The sequence below is a fragment of the Heptranchias perlo genome, chromosome 17, assembly GCF_035084215.1.
Source record: "Heptranchias perlo isolate sHepPer1 chromosome 17, sHepPer1.hap1, whole genome shotgun sequence".
Taxonomy (NCBI): Eukaryota; Metazoa; Chordata; class Chondrichthyes; order Hexanchiformes; family Hexanchidae; genus Heptranchias; species Heptranchias perlo.
Window position 1 is genome coordinate 60,770,026 of NC_090341.1, and position 19,841 is coordinate 60,789,866.

General features: G+C 50.1%; 1 protein-coding gene across 2 annotated transcripts in view; it reads right to left on the reverse strand.

The window, feature by feature from the left end:
• The window catches only part of cacna2d2a (calcium channel, voltage-dependent, alpha 2/delta subunit 2a), a 1,119,650-nt gene that overhangs the window by 404,252 nt on the left and 695,557 nt on the right, over positions 1–19,841 (reverse strand). For both annotated transcript variants that reach the window (XM_067999049.1, XM_067999048.1), the window contains exons 7-8: positions 19,359–19,416; positions 5,813–5,863 (exon numbers count right to left, since the gene is read on the reverse strand). In XM_067999049.1, coding sequence (XP_067855150.1) covers positions 5,813–5,863; positions 19,359–19,416 — 109 coding nt within the window. The remainder of the gene's footprint in view (positions 1–5,812; positions 5,864–19,358; positions 19,417–19,841) is intronic.

Consider the following 19,841-nt stretch of genomic DNA (forward strand, 5'->3'; position numbering starts at 1 on the left):
ATGAGTAATAACGGTCCGGGTCGACGGGTAATAACGGTCCGGGTCGACGGGTAATAACGGTCCGGGTCGACGGGTAATAACGGTCCGGGTCGACGGGCACTAACGGTCCGGGTCGACGGGTAATAACGGTCCGGGTCGACGGGTAATAACGGTCCGGGTCGACGGGTAATAACGGTCCGGGTCGACAGGTAATAACGGTCCGGGTCGACGGGTAATAACGGTCCGGGTCGACAGGTAATAACGGTCCGGGTCGACGGGTAATAACGCTCCGGGTCGATGGGTAATAACGGTCCGGGTCGACAGGTAATAACGCTCCGGGTCGATGGGTAATAACGGTCCGGGTCGACGGGTAATAACGGTCCGGGTCGACGGGTAATAACGGTCCGGGTCGACGGGTAATAACGGTCCGGGTCGACGGGCACTAACGGTCCGGGTCGACGGGTAATAACGGTCCGGGTCGACGTGCACTAACGGTCCGGGTCGACGGGTAATAACGGTCCGGGTCGACGGGTAATAACGGTCCGGGTCGACGTGCACTAACGGTCCGGGTCGACGGGTAATAACGGTCCGGGTCGACGGGTAATAACGGTCCGGGTCGACGGGTAATAACGGTCCGGGTCGACGGGTCATAACGGTCCGGGTCGACGGGTAATAACGGTCCGGGTCGACGGGTCATAACGGTCCGGGTCGACGGGTAATAACGGTCCGGGTCGACGGGTAATAACGGTCCGGGTCGACGGGTAATAACGGTCCGGGTCGACGGGCACTAACGGTCCGGGTCGACGGGTAATAACGGTCCGGGTCGACGGGTAATAACGGTCCGGGTCGACAGGTAATAACGGTCCGGGTCGACGGGCACTAACGCTCCGGGTCGACGGGTAATAACGGTCCGGGTCGACGGGTAATAACGGTCCGGGTCGACGGGCACTAACGGTCCGGGTCGACGGGCACTAACGGTCCGGGTCGACGGGCACTAACGGTCCGGGTCGACGGGTAATAACGGTCCGGGTCGACGGGCACTAACGGTCCGGGTCGACGGGTAATAACGGTCCGGGTCGACGGGTAATAACGGTCCGGGTCGACGGGTAATAACGGTCCGGGTCGACGGGTAATAACGGTCCGGGTCGACGGGTAATAACGGTCCGGGTCGACGGGTAATAACGGTCCGGGTCGACGGGCACTAACAGTCCGGGTCGACGGGTAATAACGGTCCGGGTCGACGGGCACTAACGCTCCGGGTCGACGGGTAATAACGGTCCGGGTCGACGGGTAATAACGGTCCGGGTCGACGGGCACTAACGGTCCGGGTCGACGGGTAATAACGGTCCGGGTCGACGGGTAATAACGGTCCGGGTCGACGGGTAATAACGGTCCGGGTCGACGGGTAATAACGGTCCGGGTCGACGGGCACTAACGGTCCGCGTCGACGGGTAATAACGGTCCGGGTCGACGGGTAATAACGGTCCGGGTCGACGGGTAATAACGGTCCGGGTCGACGGGTAATAACGGTCCGGGTCGACGGGTAATAACGGTCCGGGTCGACGGGTAATAACGGTCCGGGTCGACGGGTAATAACGGTCCGGGTCGACGGGTAATAAACGGTCCGGGTCGACGGGTAATAACGGTCCGGGTCGACGGGTAATAACGGTCCGGGTCGACGGGTAATAACGGTCCGGGTCGACAGGTAATAACGGTCCGGGTCGATGGGTAATAACGGTCCGGGTCGACGGGTAATAACGGTCCGGGTCGACGGGTAATAACGGTCCGGGTCGACAGGTAATAACGGTCCGGGTCGACGGGTAATAACGGTCCGGGTCGACGGGTAATAACGGTCCGGGTCGACGGGTAATAACGGTCCGGGTCGACAGGTAATAACGGTCCGGGTCGACGGGTAATAACGGTCCGGGTCGACGGGTAATAACGGTCCGGGTCGACAGGTAATAACGGTCCGGGTCGACGGGTAATAACGGTCCGGGTCGACGGGTAATAACGGTCCGGGTCGACGGGTAATAACGGTCCGGGTCGACAGGTAATAACGGTCCGGGTCGATGGGTAATAACGGTCCGGGTCGATGAGTAATAACGGTCCGGGTCGATGAGTAATAACGGTCCGGGTCGACGGGTAATAACGGTCCGGGTCGACGGGTAATAACGGTCCGGGTCGACGGGTAATAACGGTCCGGGTCGATGAGTAATAACGGTCCGGGTCGATGGGTAATAACGGTCCGGGTCGACGGGTAATAACGGTCCGGGTCGATGAGTAATAACGGTCCGGGTCGACGGGTAATAACGGTCCGGGTCGACGGGTAATAACGGTCCGGGTCGACGGGCACTAACGGTCCGGGTCGACGGGTAATAACGGTCCGGGTCGACGGATAATAACGGTCCGGGTCGACGGGTAATAACGGTCCGGGTCGACGGATAATAACGGTCCGGGTCGACGGGCACTAACGGTCCGGGTCGACGGGTAATAACGGTCCGGGTCGATGGGTAATAACGGTCCGGGTCGACTGGCATAAAACGGTCCGGGTCGACGGGTAATAACGGTCCGGGTCGACTGGCATAAAACGGTCCGGGTCGACGGGTAATAACGGTCCGGGTCGACTGGCATAAAACGGTCCGGGTCGACGGGTAATAACGGTCCGGGTCGATGAGTAATAACGGTCCGGGTCGATGAGTAATAACGGTCCGGGTCGACGGGTAATAACGGTCCGGGTCGACGGGTAATAACGGTCCGGGTCGACGGGTAATAACGGTCCGGGTCGACGGGTAATAACGGTCCGGGTCGACGGGTAATAACGGTCCGGGTCGACGGGTAATAACGGTCCGGGTCGATGAGTAATAACGGTCCGGGTCGATGAGTAATAACGGTCCGGGTCGACGGGCACTAACGGTCCGGGTCGACGGGTAATAACGGTCCGGGTCGACGGGCACTAACGGTCCGGGTCGACGGGCACTAACGGTCCGGGTCGACGGGCACTAACGGTCCGGGTCGACGGGTAATAACGGTCCGGGTCGACGGGTAATAACGGTCCGGGTCGACGGGTAATAACGGTCCGGGTCGACGGGTAATAACGGTCCGGGTCGACGGGCACTAACGGTCCGGGTCGACAGGTAATAACGGTCCGGGTCGACGGGTAATAACGGTCCGGGTCGACGGGCACTAACGGTCCGGGTCGACAGGTAATAACGGTCCGGGTCGACAGGTAATAACGGTCCGGGTCGACGGGTAATAACGGTCCGGGTCGACAGGTAATAACGGTCCGGGTCGACGGGTAATAACGGTCCGGGTCGACAGGTAATAACGGTCCGGGTCGACGGGTAATAACGGTCCGGGTCGACGGGTAATAACGGTCCGGGTCGACAGGTAATAACGGTCCGGGTCGACAGGTAATAACGGTCCGGGTCGACGGGTAATAACGGTCCGGGTCGACAGGTAATAACGGTCCGGGTCGACGGGTAATAACGGTCCGGGTCGACGGGTAATAACGGTCCGGGTCGACGGGTAATAACGGTCCGGGTCGACAGGTAATAACGGTCCGGGTCGACGAGTAATAACGGTCCGGGTCGACAGGTAATAACGGTCCGGGTCGACGGGTAATAACGGTCCGGGTCGACGAGTAATAACGGTCCGGGTCGATGGGTAATAACGGTCCGGGTCGACAGGTAATAACGGTCCGGGTCGACGGGTAATAACGGTCCGGGTCGACGGGTAATAACGGTCCGGGTCGACGGGTAATAACGGTCCGGGTCGACGGGTAATAACGGTCCGGGTCGACGGGTAATAACGGTCCGGGTCGACGGGTAATAACGGTCCGGGTCGACGGGTAATAACGGTCCGGGTCGACGGGCACTAACGGTCCGGGTCGACGGGTAATAACGGTCCGGGTCGACGGGTAATAACGGTCCGGGTCGACGGGTAATAACGGTCCGGGTCGACAGGTAATAACGGTCCGGGTCGACGGGTAATAACGGTCCGGGTCGATGAGTAATAACGGTCCGGGTCGACGGGTAATAACGGTCCGGGTCGACAGGTAGTAACGGTCCGGGTCGACGGGTAATAACGGTCCGGGTCGATGAGTAATAACGGTCCGGGTCGACGGGCACTAAAGGTCCGGGTCGACGGGTAATAACGGTCCGGGTCGACGAGTAATAACGGTCCGGGTCGATGGGCACTAACGGTCCGGGTCGACGAGTAATAACGGTCCGGTTCGACGGGTAATAACGCTCCGGGTCGATGGTTAATAACGGTCCGGGTCGACGGGCACTAACGGTCCGGGTCAACGGGTAATAACGGTCCGGGTCGACGAGTAATAACGGTCCGGGTCGACGGGTAATAACGGTCCGGGTCGACGAGTAATAACGGTCCGGTTCGACGGGTAATAACGCTCCGGGTCGATGGTTAATAACGGTCCGGGTCGACGGGCACTAACGGTCCGGGTCAACGGGTAATAACGGTCCGGGTCGACGAGTAATAACGGTCCGGGTCGACGGGTAATAACGGTCCGGGTCGACGAGTAATAACGGTCCGGGTCGACAGGTAATAACGGTCCGGGTCGACGAGTAATAACAGTCCGGGTCGACGAGTAATAACGGTCCGGGTCGACGGGTAATAACGTTCCGGGTCGACGGGTAATAACGGTCCGGGTCGACGGGTAATAACGGTCCGGGTCGACGAGTAATAACGGTCCGGGTCGACAGGTAATAACGGTCCGGGTCGACGGGTAATAACGGTCCGGGTCGACGGGTAATAACGGTCCGGGTCGACGAGTAATAACGGTCCGGGTCGACGGGTAATAACGGTCCGGGTCGACGGGTAATAACGGTCCGGGTCGACGGGTAATAACGGTCCGGGTCGACGGGTAATAACGGTCCGGGTCGATGAGTAATAACGGTCCGGGTCGATGGGTAATAACGGTCCGGGTCGACAGGTAATAACGGTCCGGGTCGACGGGTAATAACGGTCCGGGTCGACGGGCACTAACGGTCCGGGTCGACGGGTAATAACGGTCCGGGTCGATGAGTAATAACGGTCCGGGTCGATGAGTAATAACGGTCCGGGTTGATGAGTAATAACGGTCCGGGTCGATGAGTAATAATGGTCCGGGTCGACGGGTAATAACGGTCCGGGTCGATGAGTAATAACGGTCCGGGTTGACGGGTAATAACTGTCCGGGTCGACGGGTAATAACGGTCCGGGTCGATGAGTACTAACGGTCCGGGTTGGAGTTAACCAGGAACGGTTAACTCTGGCACAAATTGCATGGCCTGTTTTTGTAAAACAAAGTTTATTTTCAACGACTCGGCCATTTGGTAACAATTTTGGTGTATATTTTCATTCTGCCACAAAGTTTTAGATGTGAAAGGCTTGTATCAGGCACCATTTCAATGAAGGAATTCCCGGGGGTCGGGTGTGCGTGGCCTGAATTCCTGCTTTGTCCTCTTCATGCATGAAGTTCCCTGCAGGGAGCATGACAAATAAAAATCTCCCCCATGTCTGTTAGTGCACATTCTATGGCACCTGCCCTGCCCACCATACTGGATGCTTAAGAGTCCAAACGGACGTGGAACCATCGAATTTCTAGGCCACAGTCTCACATTTCCACCTCCCACACTATGTCCTTTCTGGGTAAAATGCCTAACTTTACCATGAATTAGTGTGTCTGAAATTCTGATACTGTGTGCGATCAATGCCAATAGATCAGTGTGTACCATACACGATGGGGCTCAGACAGTGGGTGTAAGTGTCCTATCAGGGAAACGCAATGCACCCCTCGTATGTGTAGGTGAGGGGTGAGCCAATGAATACTTACACATCTACTATAATCATCATGTCCTTGGGCGATGAGGCACCCTGGATATACCTGCAATGAAATAAAGCCGGAAAATGGGCAGTTAGTCCCCAAAAGAGTCAGTTAGACAAGGTCAGAGCAAATCATGTGAGGCACCTCGTTGTGTAAGGTTCTGTTCGGGAAACAAATTACTTTTAAAAATAGATTCAGCTGCTGTACTGAGGGGGAGAATAATAATTTTTCTTTCACAAACAGAGCCGGTGAATGCTGCGTCGTTACAAGGAACATGTTACAGACCCGATTTAGTACTGCAAACAAAGACCGAGATCAATTCATTATACAGTCCCAGCACCATCACATTACAGCGAACTGCACAGTCTGCCACGTGCATGTCCTGAACACTAACATTAACATACACTGGGCTCAGACCCTGGGACACTGTGCTCAGACCCTGGGTCTATAGGACAGACACTGTGCTCAGACCCTGGGTCTATGGGACAGACACTGTGCTCAGACCCTGGGTCTATGGGTCAGACACTGTGCTCAGACCCTGGGTCTATGGGACAGACACTGTGCTCAGACCCTGGGTCTATGGGACAGACACTGTGCTCAGACCCTGGGTCTATGGGACAGACACTGTGCTCAGACCCTGGGTCTATGGGACAGACACTGTGCTCAAACCCTGGGTCTATGGGACAGACACTGTGCTCAGACCCTGGGTCTATGGGACAGACACTGTGCTCAGACCCTGGGTCTATAAGACAGACACTGTGCTCAGACCATGAGTCTATGGGACAGACACTGTGCTCAGACCCTGGGTCTATGGGACAGACACTGTGCTCAGACCCTGGGTCTATGGGACAGACACTGTGCTCAGACCCTGGGTCTATGGGACAGACACTGTGCTCAGACCCTGGGTCTATAGGACAGACACTGTGCTCAGACCCTGGGTCTATAGGACAGACACTGTGCTCAGACCCTGGGTCTATAGGACAGACACTGTGCTCAGACCATGAGTCTATGGGACAGACACTGTGCTCAGACCCTGGGTCTATGGGACAGACACTGTGCTCAGACCCTGGGTCTATGGGACAGACACTGTGCTCAGACCCTGGGTCTATGGGACAGACACTGTGTTCAGACCCTGGGTCTATGGGACAGACACTGTGCTCAAACCCTGGGTCTATGAGACAGACACTGTGCTCAGACCCTGGGTCTATGGGACAGACACTGTGCTCAGACCCTGGGTCTATAGGACAGACACTGTGCTCAGACCATGAGTCTATGGGACAGACACTGTGCTCAGACCCTGGGTCTATGGGACAGACACTGTGCTCAGACCCTGGGTCTATGGGACAGACACTGTGCTCAGACCCTGGGTCTATGGGACAGACACTGTGCTCAGACCCTGGGTCTATGGGACAGACACTGTGCTCAGACCCTGGGTCTATGGGACAGACACTGTGCTCAGACCCTGGGTCTATAGGACAGACACTGTGCTCAGACCCTGGGTCTATAGGACAGACACTGTGCTCAGACACTGGGTCTATGGGACAGACACTGTGCTCAGACCCTGGGTCTATGGGACAGACACTGTGCTCAGACCCTGGGTCTATGGGACAGACACTGTGCTCAGACCCTGGGTCTATGAGACAGACACTGTGCTCAGACCCTGGGTCTATGGGACAGACACTGTGCTCAGACCCTGGGTCTATAGGACAGACACTGTGCTCAGACCATGAGTCTATGGGACAGACACTGTGCTCAGACCCTGGGTCTATGGGACAGACACTGTGCTCAGACCCTGGGTCTATGGGACAGACACTGTGCTCAGACCCTGGGTCTATGGGACAGACACTGTGCTCAGACCCTGGGTCTATGGGACAGACACTGTGCTCAGACCCTGGGTCTATGGGACAGACACTGTGCTCAGACCCTGGGTCTATGGGACAGACACTGTGCTCAGACCCTGGGTCTATGAGACAGACACTGTGCTCAGACCCTGGGTCTATGGGACAGACACTGTGCTCAGACCCTGGGTCTATAGGACAGACACTGTGCTCAGACCATGAGTCTATGGGACAGACACTGTGCTCAGACCCTGGGTCTATGGGACAGACACTGTGCTCAGACCCTGGGTCTATGGGACAGACACTGTGCTCAGACCCTGGGTCTATGGGACAGACACTGTGCTCAGACCCTGGGTCTATAGGACAGACACTGTGCTCAGACCCTGGGTCTATGGGACAGACACTGTGCTCAGACCCTGGGTCTATGAGACAGACACTGTGCTCAGACCCTGGGTCTATGGGACAGACACTGTGCTCAGACCCTGGGTCTATAGGACAGACACTGTGCTCAGACCCTGGGTCTATGGGACAGACACTGTGCTCAGACCCTGGGTCTATGGGACAGACACTGTGCTCAGTACGGTGGGTCTATGGGACAGACACTGTGCTCAGACCCTGGGTCTATGGGACAGACACTGTGCTCAGACCCTGAGTCTATGGGACAGACACTGTGCTCAGACCCTGGGTCTATGGGACAGACACTGTGCTCTGACCCTGGGTCTATGGGACAGACACTGTGCTCAGACCCTGGGTCTATGGGACAGACACTGTGCTCAGACCCTGGGTCTATGAGACAGACACTGTGCTCAGACCCTGGGTCTATGGGACAGACACTGTGCTCAGACCCTGGATCTATGGGACAGACACTGTGCTCAGACCCTGGGTCTATGGGACAGACACTGTGCTCAGACCCTGGGTCTATGGGACAGACACTGTGCTCAGACCCTGAGTCTATGGGACAGACACTGTGCTCAGACCCTGGGTCTATGGGTCAGACACTGTGCTCAGACCCTGGGTCTATGGGACAGACACTGTGCTCAGACCCTGGGTCTATGGGACAGACACTGTGCTCAGAAACTGGGTCTATGGGACAGACACTGAGAAAAATAATTCAGACTAATTAGCTCCTGCAGGTAGAAAAGATTTAAAAGAAAAGTTCTGCATATAAAAGTTATTTATAGCATACAAATTGTAATGCTTTTCAATTTTTCATTTGAGGAGTTGGGGACGATAACATATGATATCTGTGAATGTGTGCATGGTGTGTGTGTGTGTGTGTCTGTGTGTATGTGTGTAGCTGTGTTTATATATATGTGTATTCTGTGTCTGGTTGTATGTATAGAAGTGTGTGTACATGTATGTATGTGTATTAAAGTATATGTGTACATGTGTGTGTATGTGTGTCTATATGTGTGCATATGTGTAAGCCTGTATGTATGTAAATGTGTGTATGTTTGTTTCTGTGTGTATATATGTGTGGTTGTGTATACATGTGTGTATTTATATGTATGTGGCTATGTGTATATATGTGTGTTTCTGTGTGTATTTGTGTGTGTATGTGTTTTGTTGTGTATATATGTGTGTATATATATGTGAATATGGGTGTATTTGAATATGTGTGTGGCTCTGTGTATATATGTGTATCTGTAAGTTTATATGTGTGTGGCTGTGTATATATGTGTGTATGTGTGTGTGTATGTGTGTCTACTTGTATATATGTGTGTGTCTGTGTGTGTGTATATATGTGTCTGTGTGTATGTGTGTGTCTATATGTGTGTGTGGCTGTGTATATATATGTGTGTATATGTGTATGTGTGTGTATATATGTATGTGTATGCGTATATGTGTGTGTGTGTATATGTGTATACATGTATGTATCTGTGTATGTGTGATACAGAGGAGCTACAGCGCTGTCTAGTAGTCGAAGCTTGCAACTAGTATGTCATGGGGACCTGTTTATATGGGGAATTCCCATTATAACTGACCACAGAGGCATTTTCAAAGGTAAATATTGACATAAAGAGTGACAAAGTTTGTGGATAGAAAATGAGCACATGCACAAGATTTTTGATACTATAATATTAGTATAATATTAGATACTACTGCAAGGTATACTTGCTTGTTTATTATTTCTTCAATAAAGTAATTTCATTAGTTAAAATCCTAAAACAAAACCTGATGATGTGATGCTCTGCTTCTTTTAGATGATGTGGAGATGCCGGTGATGGACTGGGGTTGACAATTGTAAACAATTTTACACCAAGTTATAGTCCAGCAATTTTATTTTAACTTCACAAGCTTTCGGAGGCTACCTCCTTCCTCAGGTGAACGATGTGGAACAGGAGATCGGTCCTGTGGAGGTACAGGATGGATGGAGCAGCTAAAGAAACTTACAGAAAGGTTTTCTGTTTGTTATCCTGGACTCGTTATCCAGGTATAAGGGGCAGTGAAGGTAAGACTCACCCAGAGAGAAGTCTGGCAACGTGAGAAGTTAGAATTATAGAATCATAGAAAATTACGGCACAGAAGGAGGCCATTCGGCCCATCATATCCGTGCTGGCCGAAAATGAGCTACCCAGCTTAATCCCACTTTCCAGCACTTGGTCCGTAGCCCTGTAGGTTACGGCACTTCAGGGGCACATCCAGGTACTTTTTAAATGAGTTGAGAGTTTCTGCCTCTCCCACCCTCTCAGGCAGTGAGTTCCAGACCCCCACCACCCTCTGGGTGAAAAAAATTCTCCTCAGCTCCCCTCTAATCCTTCTACCAATTACTTTAAATCTATGCCCCCTGGTTATTGACCCCTCTGCTAAGGGAAATAGCTCCTTCCTATCCACTCTGTCTGGGCCCCTCACAATTTTATACACCTCAATTAATTCACCCCTCAGCCTCCTCTGTTCCAAGGTAAACAGCCCCAGCCTATCCAATCTGTCATCATAGCTAAAATTCTCCATTCCTGGCAACATCCTTGTAAATCTCCTCTGCACCCTCTCCAGTGCAATCACATCCTTCCTGTAATGTGGTGACCAGAACTGTACACAGTACTCAAGCTGTGGCCTAACCAGTGTTTTCTACAGTTCCAGCATAACCTCCCTGCTCTTATATTCTATGCCTCAGCTAATAAAGGAAAGTATTCCATATGCCTTCTTAACCACCTTATCTACCTGTCCTGCTACCTTCAGGGATCTCTGAAAATGCAGTTGAAGTATCCAGAGCAAGAGAGGCAGAAAAGACCCCAAAACATAATATCATCATCCATAGAAGGACTGATGAAGAATGTGAATTTCAAGTAATGAAACAGATGTGGAAAGGATGGCACTGATGTACAATATGAATCCAGCTGTGCAGCAGTTTCTCACACCTCATTAGGATCTCCGTCCTTGTGACTCTTTGACGTTTCTCTTTTTCTGTATGTAGCTCAGGAATGGAATGTCTCTCTCCATAGCCTCACCCCTCCCTATCTCTGTAACCTCCTCCAGCCCTACAACCCTCCGAGATCTCTGCGCTCCTCCAATTCTGGCCTCTTGCACATCCCCGATTTTAATCGCTCCACCATTGGCGGCCGTGCCTTCAGCTGCCTAGACCCTGAGCTCTGGAATTCCCTCCCTAAACCTCTCCACCTCTCTCTCTTCCTTTAAGACGCTCCTTAAAACCTACCTCTTTGACCAAGCTTTTGCTATCCTTATGTGGCTCAGTGTCAAATTTTATTTGATAATTGCTCCTGTGAAGTGCCTCGGGATGTTTTACTACGTTAAAGGCACTGTATTAATGCAAGTTGTTGTTGTTGAGGGTATTGTGAGGGCTGCCACAATGTTTGATTCTGTTTGAAGTTGATATGGGCTTTCTCAAGTTTGTTTGCAAACAGTTTCTTACCATCAGCAAGTAAGCCACGATCATATTCTGGGGGGACATAATTACTTGACTGCCCATCATTATCGTGAAGGGCTAAGGTCCACACTCTATGGGAGTAATTCTGAGAGGCTGCACTCCCGGTGTGGAGTGTCTCTAGTCGGGAGTGCGAGTCATGGAATCAGCCCTGTGGTGCTATAGCCTACCCCCCTGACCCACAGTCCTGTCTGCTCCACTCTGCCCTGAGAGCAGAGCCTCAGAAAATCACCCCATCTAGATTGCAGGAGGAAGGGAAAGCCACAAGGTCCTGGCAAAGAATGAGTCAAAGGAGGTCTGGGAGAAGAAATCAATCTTTAACATGATAAACACAGGATATTGCTGAGTCTGTGATAACACTGCTGGACCCCGCATTAATCCCAGGCTTTACCTCCACAGTTAACTTTGTTAACTCATTTGTCACTGGTAATTTGAAGGCCAACTATACTGAAGCCGCACTTTTGCTATGACTCTGACCTTTTGGAGTGCTTATGATGAGATCTCGAGAAAACATAATGCTGAATTCTCCCCAGGGCAGTGTCAGCATTTACAACAGCACAGAAACTGCTCTGCTGCAGATAACGGCTTGCTGGGCGCAGAATGACATGTTACCAAAAAAACGAGTAATATTATTCATTGCTTTCTGAAGTTTTAATGACTTTTGATAAACCTGATCCACAGGAAAATAAAGTTTTCCAACAAAAGGTGGACACTGTTTTCATTCTTCCACCCAGACTTTATTTTACAATTTAGGAAAACAAAGCCTTCAGTGTATTGTCACGTAGTTTTGTCTGTTACCCCACTGAGCATTGACAATACAGAGCCTAAGTCCACCCGACACTTGGATACTATTCTGATATGTGATATGGTCATTCTAACACCTCTCACACTCCTGAACAGGATGCAAGAGAAAGAGTCAACCCTCCCTGGCTTCCAACCCTCCTTGTTGCTCTCTGTTTTACTGCAATGGTCCGTGTTTCTCTGAATCTTCCTCTTTTGTTCCTTCTAACTTCCAAACACGGGCTGATCTTCTTCCCTTGCCAAACCTCACCAGGGCCAATTTTCCTCTGTCCCCCCTTTATTCGGGCGCTACATTACAACAGTGACTACACTTCAGAAGTACTTCATTGGGATGTCCTGAGGTTGTGAAAGGCGTGCATAAATGCAAGTTCTTTCTTTCTTTCTTTACTGGACAGGCAAGGCACACCCAAAGTGCATGTCCAGGCCTACGTGCCTGAATTTTCAGGCTGGGTCTCAGGCCCACTCCTAGGCAGAGCCTTGCAGCTGTGGAACTGTTGGAGAACAGCAACTAGAAGTCCTCCATGCCCAAAGATCTGAAGGGGTTTTGCAACAAGGAGTAGGCCATTCTCCGACTGGACCTTCTTTGTCTGACAATCGGGCCTCTGTCAGACCCTCCAGGCACAACACTCATCACTAGTTCCTGGGGTGCCTGAGTCTGGGCAATCTTCCAGGGCAATGGCAGGAAGCTGAGTTGGGGGAAGGGGCTGGGAAGGCCCTCTCCTGCTTTGTTTGCAGTGAGCACTTAGACTGCATCTACCAAAAGTGCAGGAGAAGCCTCAGAAATCCTCGGACAACGTGAGGAGGGGTTGCACGGCGCAATCCCCTTTTTCCTGAATTGGCATTCCCCGGGCACTGACTCGAGGAACATTAACTCCACCGTCTCCTACTCTAACTCATTCCCCGGGCACTGACTCGAGGAACATTAACTCCACCGTCTCTTTCCCATGATCTTAAAACTATGGGATTCCTCACATCAGTCTTCCCTTCCACATAATCTCCAGGTTTTTAAAACCCAAGCTTGGTGTCACTGCCTCATCACTTGCCTCATGTTCTCTCCTACTTGTATCAACCTTGGTGGTATCTAGAACTGGGCCCTTCACCTCGGGTTCTCAACTTAAAGGAGGAAAGAGAACTGAGGAGGATTGTTAACATTCACTGAGTTGTGTATCCGAAACAAAGTGAACCAACTTGCATTTATTAAATGTCTTTCACACTGTAGGAAGTCCCAAAATACGACTCCTTCAGAACTGGCGGACTGTACTAGAAAGAAAAACAGCACCTTTCCTAAAGGACTTTACAGCCAATGGATTTCTTTTGAAGTGTAGTCACTGTTGTAATGTAGGAAACGTGGCAGCCAATTTGCGCACAGCAAGATCCCACAAACAAGCAATGAGATAAATGGCCAGATAATCTGTTTTAGTGATGGTGGTTGAGGGGTAAATTTTGGCCAGGACACCGGGGAGAACTCCCTGCTCATCTTTGAATAGCACCATGGGATCGTTTAAGTCTGCCTGAGAGGGCAAACGGGGCCATGGTTTAACGTCTCATCCGAAAGACGGCATCTCCGACAGTGCAGCACTCCCTCAGTACTGCACTGAAGTGTCAGCCAGGATTTTGTACTCAAGTCTCTGGAGTGGGAATTGAACCCACAACCTTCTAACTTAGAAGTGAGAGAGCTACCCACTGAGCCAAGGCTGACACCTGAAAGAACATTTGACCTCAAAGTGTCATTGGGCAGGAATGTTCTCCACTCCTGTAGTTTCAGGGGTGGTTCACACTCACCTTTTCATCCTTTCCTCCACAACAGCACTTCCTCAAAGGCTGGAGTGATACCAAAATCTTGAGGGAGAAATTCGATACACGGCTGCCCGTTTGCGCCTCAGAAATGGGCAGTCAGCAGTTGAAAATTGGGAGCGGGGGGGGGGGTGTGGAGGGTCACCATAGCCACGGCATCGATGCCCAAGGCCAGTCTGAAACTATATTCAGGCAGGCCTGCTACATAGAGCTGTGGTCAGAGCTACTTTGAGTACTATGTCCAGTTCTGGTCACTGAGAAACAAGGGAGATAGTCAGCACTGGAAACAGTGCAGAGAAGACCCACCAGGCGAATCCTCAGTGTCAGGGTCTGAGTTATGAGGAAAGAATGGAGAAACTTGGGCTTTTTAGCCTGTAAAGAAGGTGTCTGAGTGATGGTCATATAGAGGTGTGTGAAATAGTAAATGGAATGCAAAAGATAAACCTGGAATAGTACTTTAAATTAAACTGTGGGAGCAGAAGTAGGGGAAACAGGTTTAAATTAGTAAGAGGCAACTTTAGGACTGATATTAAGAGGCCTTTCTTCACACACAGAGAGAGATCAACATGTGGAGTGGATTCCAGGCAGAGTGATAGAAGCGAAAATCCTGGAATCATTTCAGAAACAATTAGATGAAACAATGGGGAGAGTGTAGAGTGGTTCTGGATGGGTGAATGAAGATGGGCCAAATGGCCTTACTCATCCATTAGTATTTTGTGCAGAGCAAACTCAGGTTGAGAAGGTCATTAGAGCACCCTCTGGTGCACTGCATGAGAACTGACCAATACTCTGCCTCAACCGAGAAACCAACTGATCACTGCATCAATCTCTCACAGTTACACGTAGTTACTATGTAATTCTAACACGGAAACAGGCTGTTTGGCCCAACCAGTCCGTTTTGGTGTTTATCCTTCACAGGAGCAGTAATCCCATGTTCCCATATCTCTTTATTCCCCTGTCCTGTTAATGCTCTAATGACTGGAGATTGGTCTGAAGACAGGTAACTGGTGAACTCTGCTCCAACAAATGGAGGTTGGATTGAATGTGTGTAACTAGCTCTGTTCTAATGACTAGAGGTTGGACTGAAGACAGGTAACTGGTAAACTCTGCTCCAACAAATGGAGGTTGGATTGAATGTGTGTAACTAGCTCTGTTCTAATGACTAGAGGTTGGACTGAAGACAGGTAACTAGCTCTGCTCCAATGAATGGAGGTTAGATTGATGCCTGGTAACTGGTAACTAGCTCTACTCCAATGAATGGAGGTTAGATTGATGCCTGGTAACTGGTAACTAGCTCTACTCCAATGAATGTAGGTTAGATTGATGCCTGGTAACTGGTAACTAGCTCTACTCCAATGAATGGAGGTTAGATTGATGCCTGGTAACTGGTAACTAGCTTTACTCCAATGAATGTAGGTTAGATTGATGCCTGGTAACTGGTAACTAGCTCTACTCCAATGAATGGAGGTTAGATTGATGCCTGGTAACTGGTAACTAGCTCTACTCCAATGAATGGAGGTTAGATTGATGCCTGGTAACTGGTAACTAACTCTACTCCAATGACTGGAGGTTAGATTGATGCCTGGTAACTGGTAACTAACTCTACTCCAATGAATGGAGGTTAGATTGATGCCTGGTAACTGGTAACTAGCTCTACTCCAATGAATGGAAGTTAGATTGATGCTTGGTAACTGGTAACTAGCTCTACTCCAATGAATGGAGGTTAGATTGATGCCTGGTAACTGGTAACTAACTCTACTCCAATGACTGGAGGTTAGATTGATGCCTGGTAACTGGTAACTAGCTCTACTCCAATGAATGTAGGTTAGATTGATGCCTGGTAACTGGTAACTAGCTCTACTCCAATGAATGTAGGTTAGATTGATGCCTGGTAACTGGTAACTAGCTCTACTCCAATGAATGTAGGTTAGATTGATGCCTGGTAACTGGTAACTAGCTCTACTCCAATGAATGTAGGTTAGATTGATGCCTGGTAACTGGTAACTAGCTCTACTCCAATGAATGTAGGTTAGATTGATGCCTGGTAACTGGTAACTAACTCTACTCCAATGAATGGAAGTTGGATTGATGCCTGGTAACTGGTAACTAACTCTACTCCAATGAATGGAAGTTGGATTGATGCCTGGTAACTGGTAACTAGCTCTACTCCAATGAATGTAGGTTAGATTGATGCCTGGTAACTGGTAACTAGCTCTACTCCAATGAATGGAGGTTAGATTGATGCCTGGTAACTGGTAACTAGCTCTACTCCAATGAATGTAGGTTAGATTGATGCCTGGTAACTGGTAACTAGCTCTACTCCAATGAATGGAGGTTAGATTGATGCCTGGTAACTGGTAACTAGCTCTACTCCAATGAATGGAGGTTAGATTGATGCCTGGTAACTGGTAACTAACTCTACTCCAATGACTGGAGGTTAGATTGATGCCTGGTAACTGGTAACTAACTCTACTCCAATGAATGGAGGTTAGATTGATGCCTGGTAACTGGTAACTAGCTCTACTCCAATGAATGGAAGTTAGATTGATGCTTGGTAACTGGTAACTAGCTCTACTCCAATGAATGGAGGTTAGATTGATGCCTGGTAACTGGTAACTAACTCTACTCCAATGACTGGAGGTTAGATTGATGCCTGGTAACTGGTAACTAGCTCTACTCCAATGAATGTAGGTTAGATTGATGCCTGGTAACTGCTAACTAGCTCTACTCCAATGAATGTAGGTTAGATTGATGCCTGGTAACTGGTAACTAGCTCTACTCCAATGAATGTAGGTTAGATTGATGCCTGGTAACTGGTAACTAGCTCTACTCCAATGAATGTAGGTTGGATTGATGCCTGGTAACTGGTAACTAGCTCTACTCCAATGAATGGAGGTCGGACTGATACCTGGGGGAAAAAAAATTGGATAAGGACCCCTGCGCGGGCAGGACCCGAGTTTCGGCCGGCCCGAGGATTCACCTGCAACCAGCGTTCCAGTCCAGGTCTTGCACCTGGAATCAATGCAATTCACACTTTCCACCACTAGGGGCAGCTCAATCTCTTAAAGGGAGGATGCTTCCTAGAAATCTCTTAAAGGTAGCTGGCACCTGTTATTTGCTAAAAATAACAGTCTACTATCTGCACGGAGTCTGAACGGAGATCAGACATCGCACAGGTAAAACACAGATGCAGCTCCCATCCCTATGTTTACACACTGATGAGTTATGTTAAAACATTGAATAAAGGTTGCGCACCACTAAATCCCACATCTTCCAATCTGCACACCAGACCTCACCAATCTGCCGATCTGAGTTGGTACCAGGCCTGCTGTTCTCTGCTGATGCACTAGAGACCTTGGTGCAAGAGGTGGACAGAAGGAGGAACATCCTATGTCTGCAGGGGGGTGGGGGGACCAAGGGGCCCTCCGGACATATATCTAAAAGGCAGTGGGAGGCAGCGGGGGACGAAGTCAATGCCAGAGGCACAGCATCATGAACATGGATGCAATTCTGGAAGAAGTTCAATGCTTTGACATGAGTGTCAAGGTGAGTGAGGTCAACTGTCAAGTGGCGTCTCCTACCAACTGCACCACACACTACACCCCCATCACCCACATACCAACAAACTCCTTCCATCAGTACTCAACTCTTCCAATCAGATGCTTCTTCTCACCCTTACACATTACCACTGTTTCAAGCCACCCAACCACAACTCACAGGCCACACATACTGGCAGCTATTCAACCATGACAGGCACATCACCCAGACACACGTCCCATTTCTTGTAGGAGAAGGTGGCGCATATCAGGAGGCAGCAAGTGGCCGTGGCATTTTGCCCCTCGAGCCTGTTCCACCAGTCGGTGAGATCATGGTGGACCTGTGACCTAACTCCATATACCCGCCTTAGCCCCATATCCCCTAATACCCTTGGTTCACAGAAATCTATCAATCTCAGATTTAACATTCGCAATTGAGCTAGCATCAACTGTCGTCTGCAGAAAAGCGTTCCAAACTTCTCCCACCCTTTGTGTATGTAGAAGCATTTCCTAACTTCACTCCTGCACGTCCTGGCTCTAAATGTTAGGCTTAGTCCCCGGGTCCTAGTGTTCAAGTCTAGGAGACCTCCGAAAACAGTTACAAATGTCTTGGCAGCCAGAAGCAATAATTAAGCCACTAATCTGTAAATCCTGCATGGTTCCTTTAAATAGTGCTGGTGGCATTCCTCCAGGCACTCTAAGACATGTTCAGATGGTCGGGGTTAAGATGTGTCTTGAATTGAGCGTTAAGTCCCAAAATGGTGTCCATCACTTTAAATCAGCTGTGCATGCAGATTGAAGCCATTTTCTCCCTACTTTACATGAATTCCAGTGTTTTTTATCTGAGCCTGCGCTAACTCCTATACCAAGATGGCGTCCGGCGCTGGAAACGTGCGTGCGCATCCGAGACGCCATCTTGGATGTCAGAGAGGCCGTGGAGCGCCAAAACAACGGGCGCTACATGGCTCAATTTTGCGCCCCTGGTAACTGGTAGCTAGCTCTGCTCCAATGATTGGAGGTTGGACTGATTACTGGTAACATGTAACTAGCTCTGCTCCAATGATTGGAGGTTGGACTGATTACTGGTAACAGGTAACTAGCTCTGCTCCAATGATTGGAGGTTGGACTGATTACTGGTAACAGGTAACTAGCTCTGCTCCAATGATTGGAGGTTGGACTGATTACTGGTAACAGGTAACTAGCTCTGCTCCAATGATTGGAGGTTGGACTGATTACTGGTAACAGGTAACTAGCTCTGCTCCAATGATTGGAGGTTGGACTGATTACTGGTAACAGGTAACTAGCTCTGCTCCAATGATTGGAGGTTGGACTGATTACTGGTAACAGGTAACTAGCTCTGCTCCAATGATTGGAGGTTGGACTGATTACTGGTAACTGGTAACTAGCTCTGCTCCAATGATTGGAGGTTGGACTGATTACTGGTAACAGGTAACTAGCTCTGCTCCAATGATTGGAGGTTGGACTGATTACTGGTAACAGGTAACTAGCTCTGCTCCAATGAGCAAAGACATTTAAAAAAATCTTCAAAAGAAATACAATAATTACTGTAAAGCTGAGTGAGAAATGGATCATTGATATATTGTTAATTAATTCTGCATTACGCAGGTCACCATTCTACTTAAATCTTGAACATTAGTTGAGTATATTTTTGCAGCACCCATTCCCATCATACCCTCACTCACCAGGGTCTCCGCCTGACATCATACAGATCAATCTTATTGGGCGGGCCCCATGGAGTTGCTGTAAAGAACACAAAATGGTTACAAAGACTGATTCTGTGAAACAGAAGATTGAGTACGCAAGTTCTACCTGTGAACTGAGACATTGGTTTCATTCAGCACCATTTCCCTCTGTGAAGCTGTGAGCTTGGACAGAACAAGGTCTGCATTCTAATGAAGAATTTTCAAGGTAGGCATGTTAGCGCTGGGAAGCAGTTCAGTTCCATTTAGGCCCTCTGATGCCAGCATCAAGCTCTGTCGGGACAGGCATAGCACGGGCTAGACATAAGGATTCATTCTGTGAGGCTCCACCCCCAGTGCAGACCCCCCCTCGATGAGTGTGCAGATTAGAGAGTTGGGAGCGGAGGTCAACCTTCCCAGTTCAAGGGGCTCATTTCTCATTTTCAAAAATGAAAAAAATGTCAGTTTTGTGGCACGGGGCTTAAA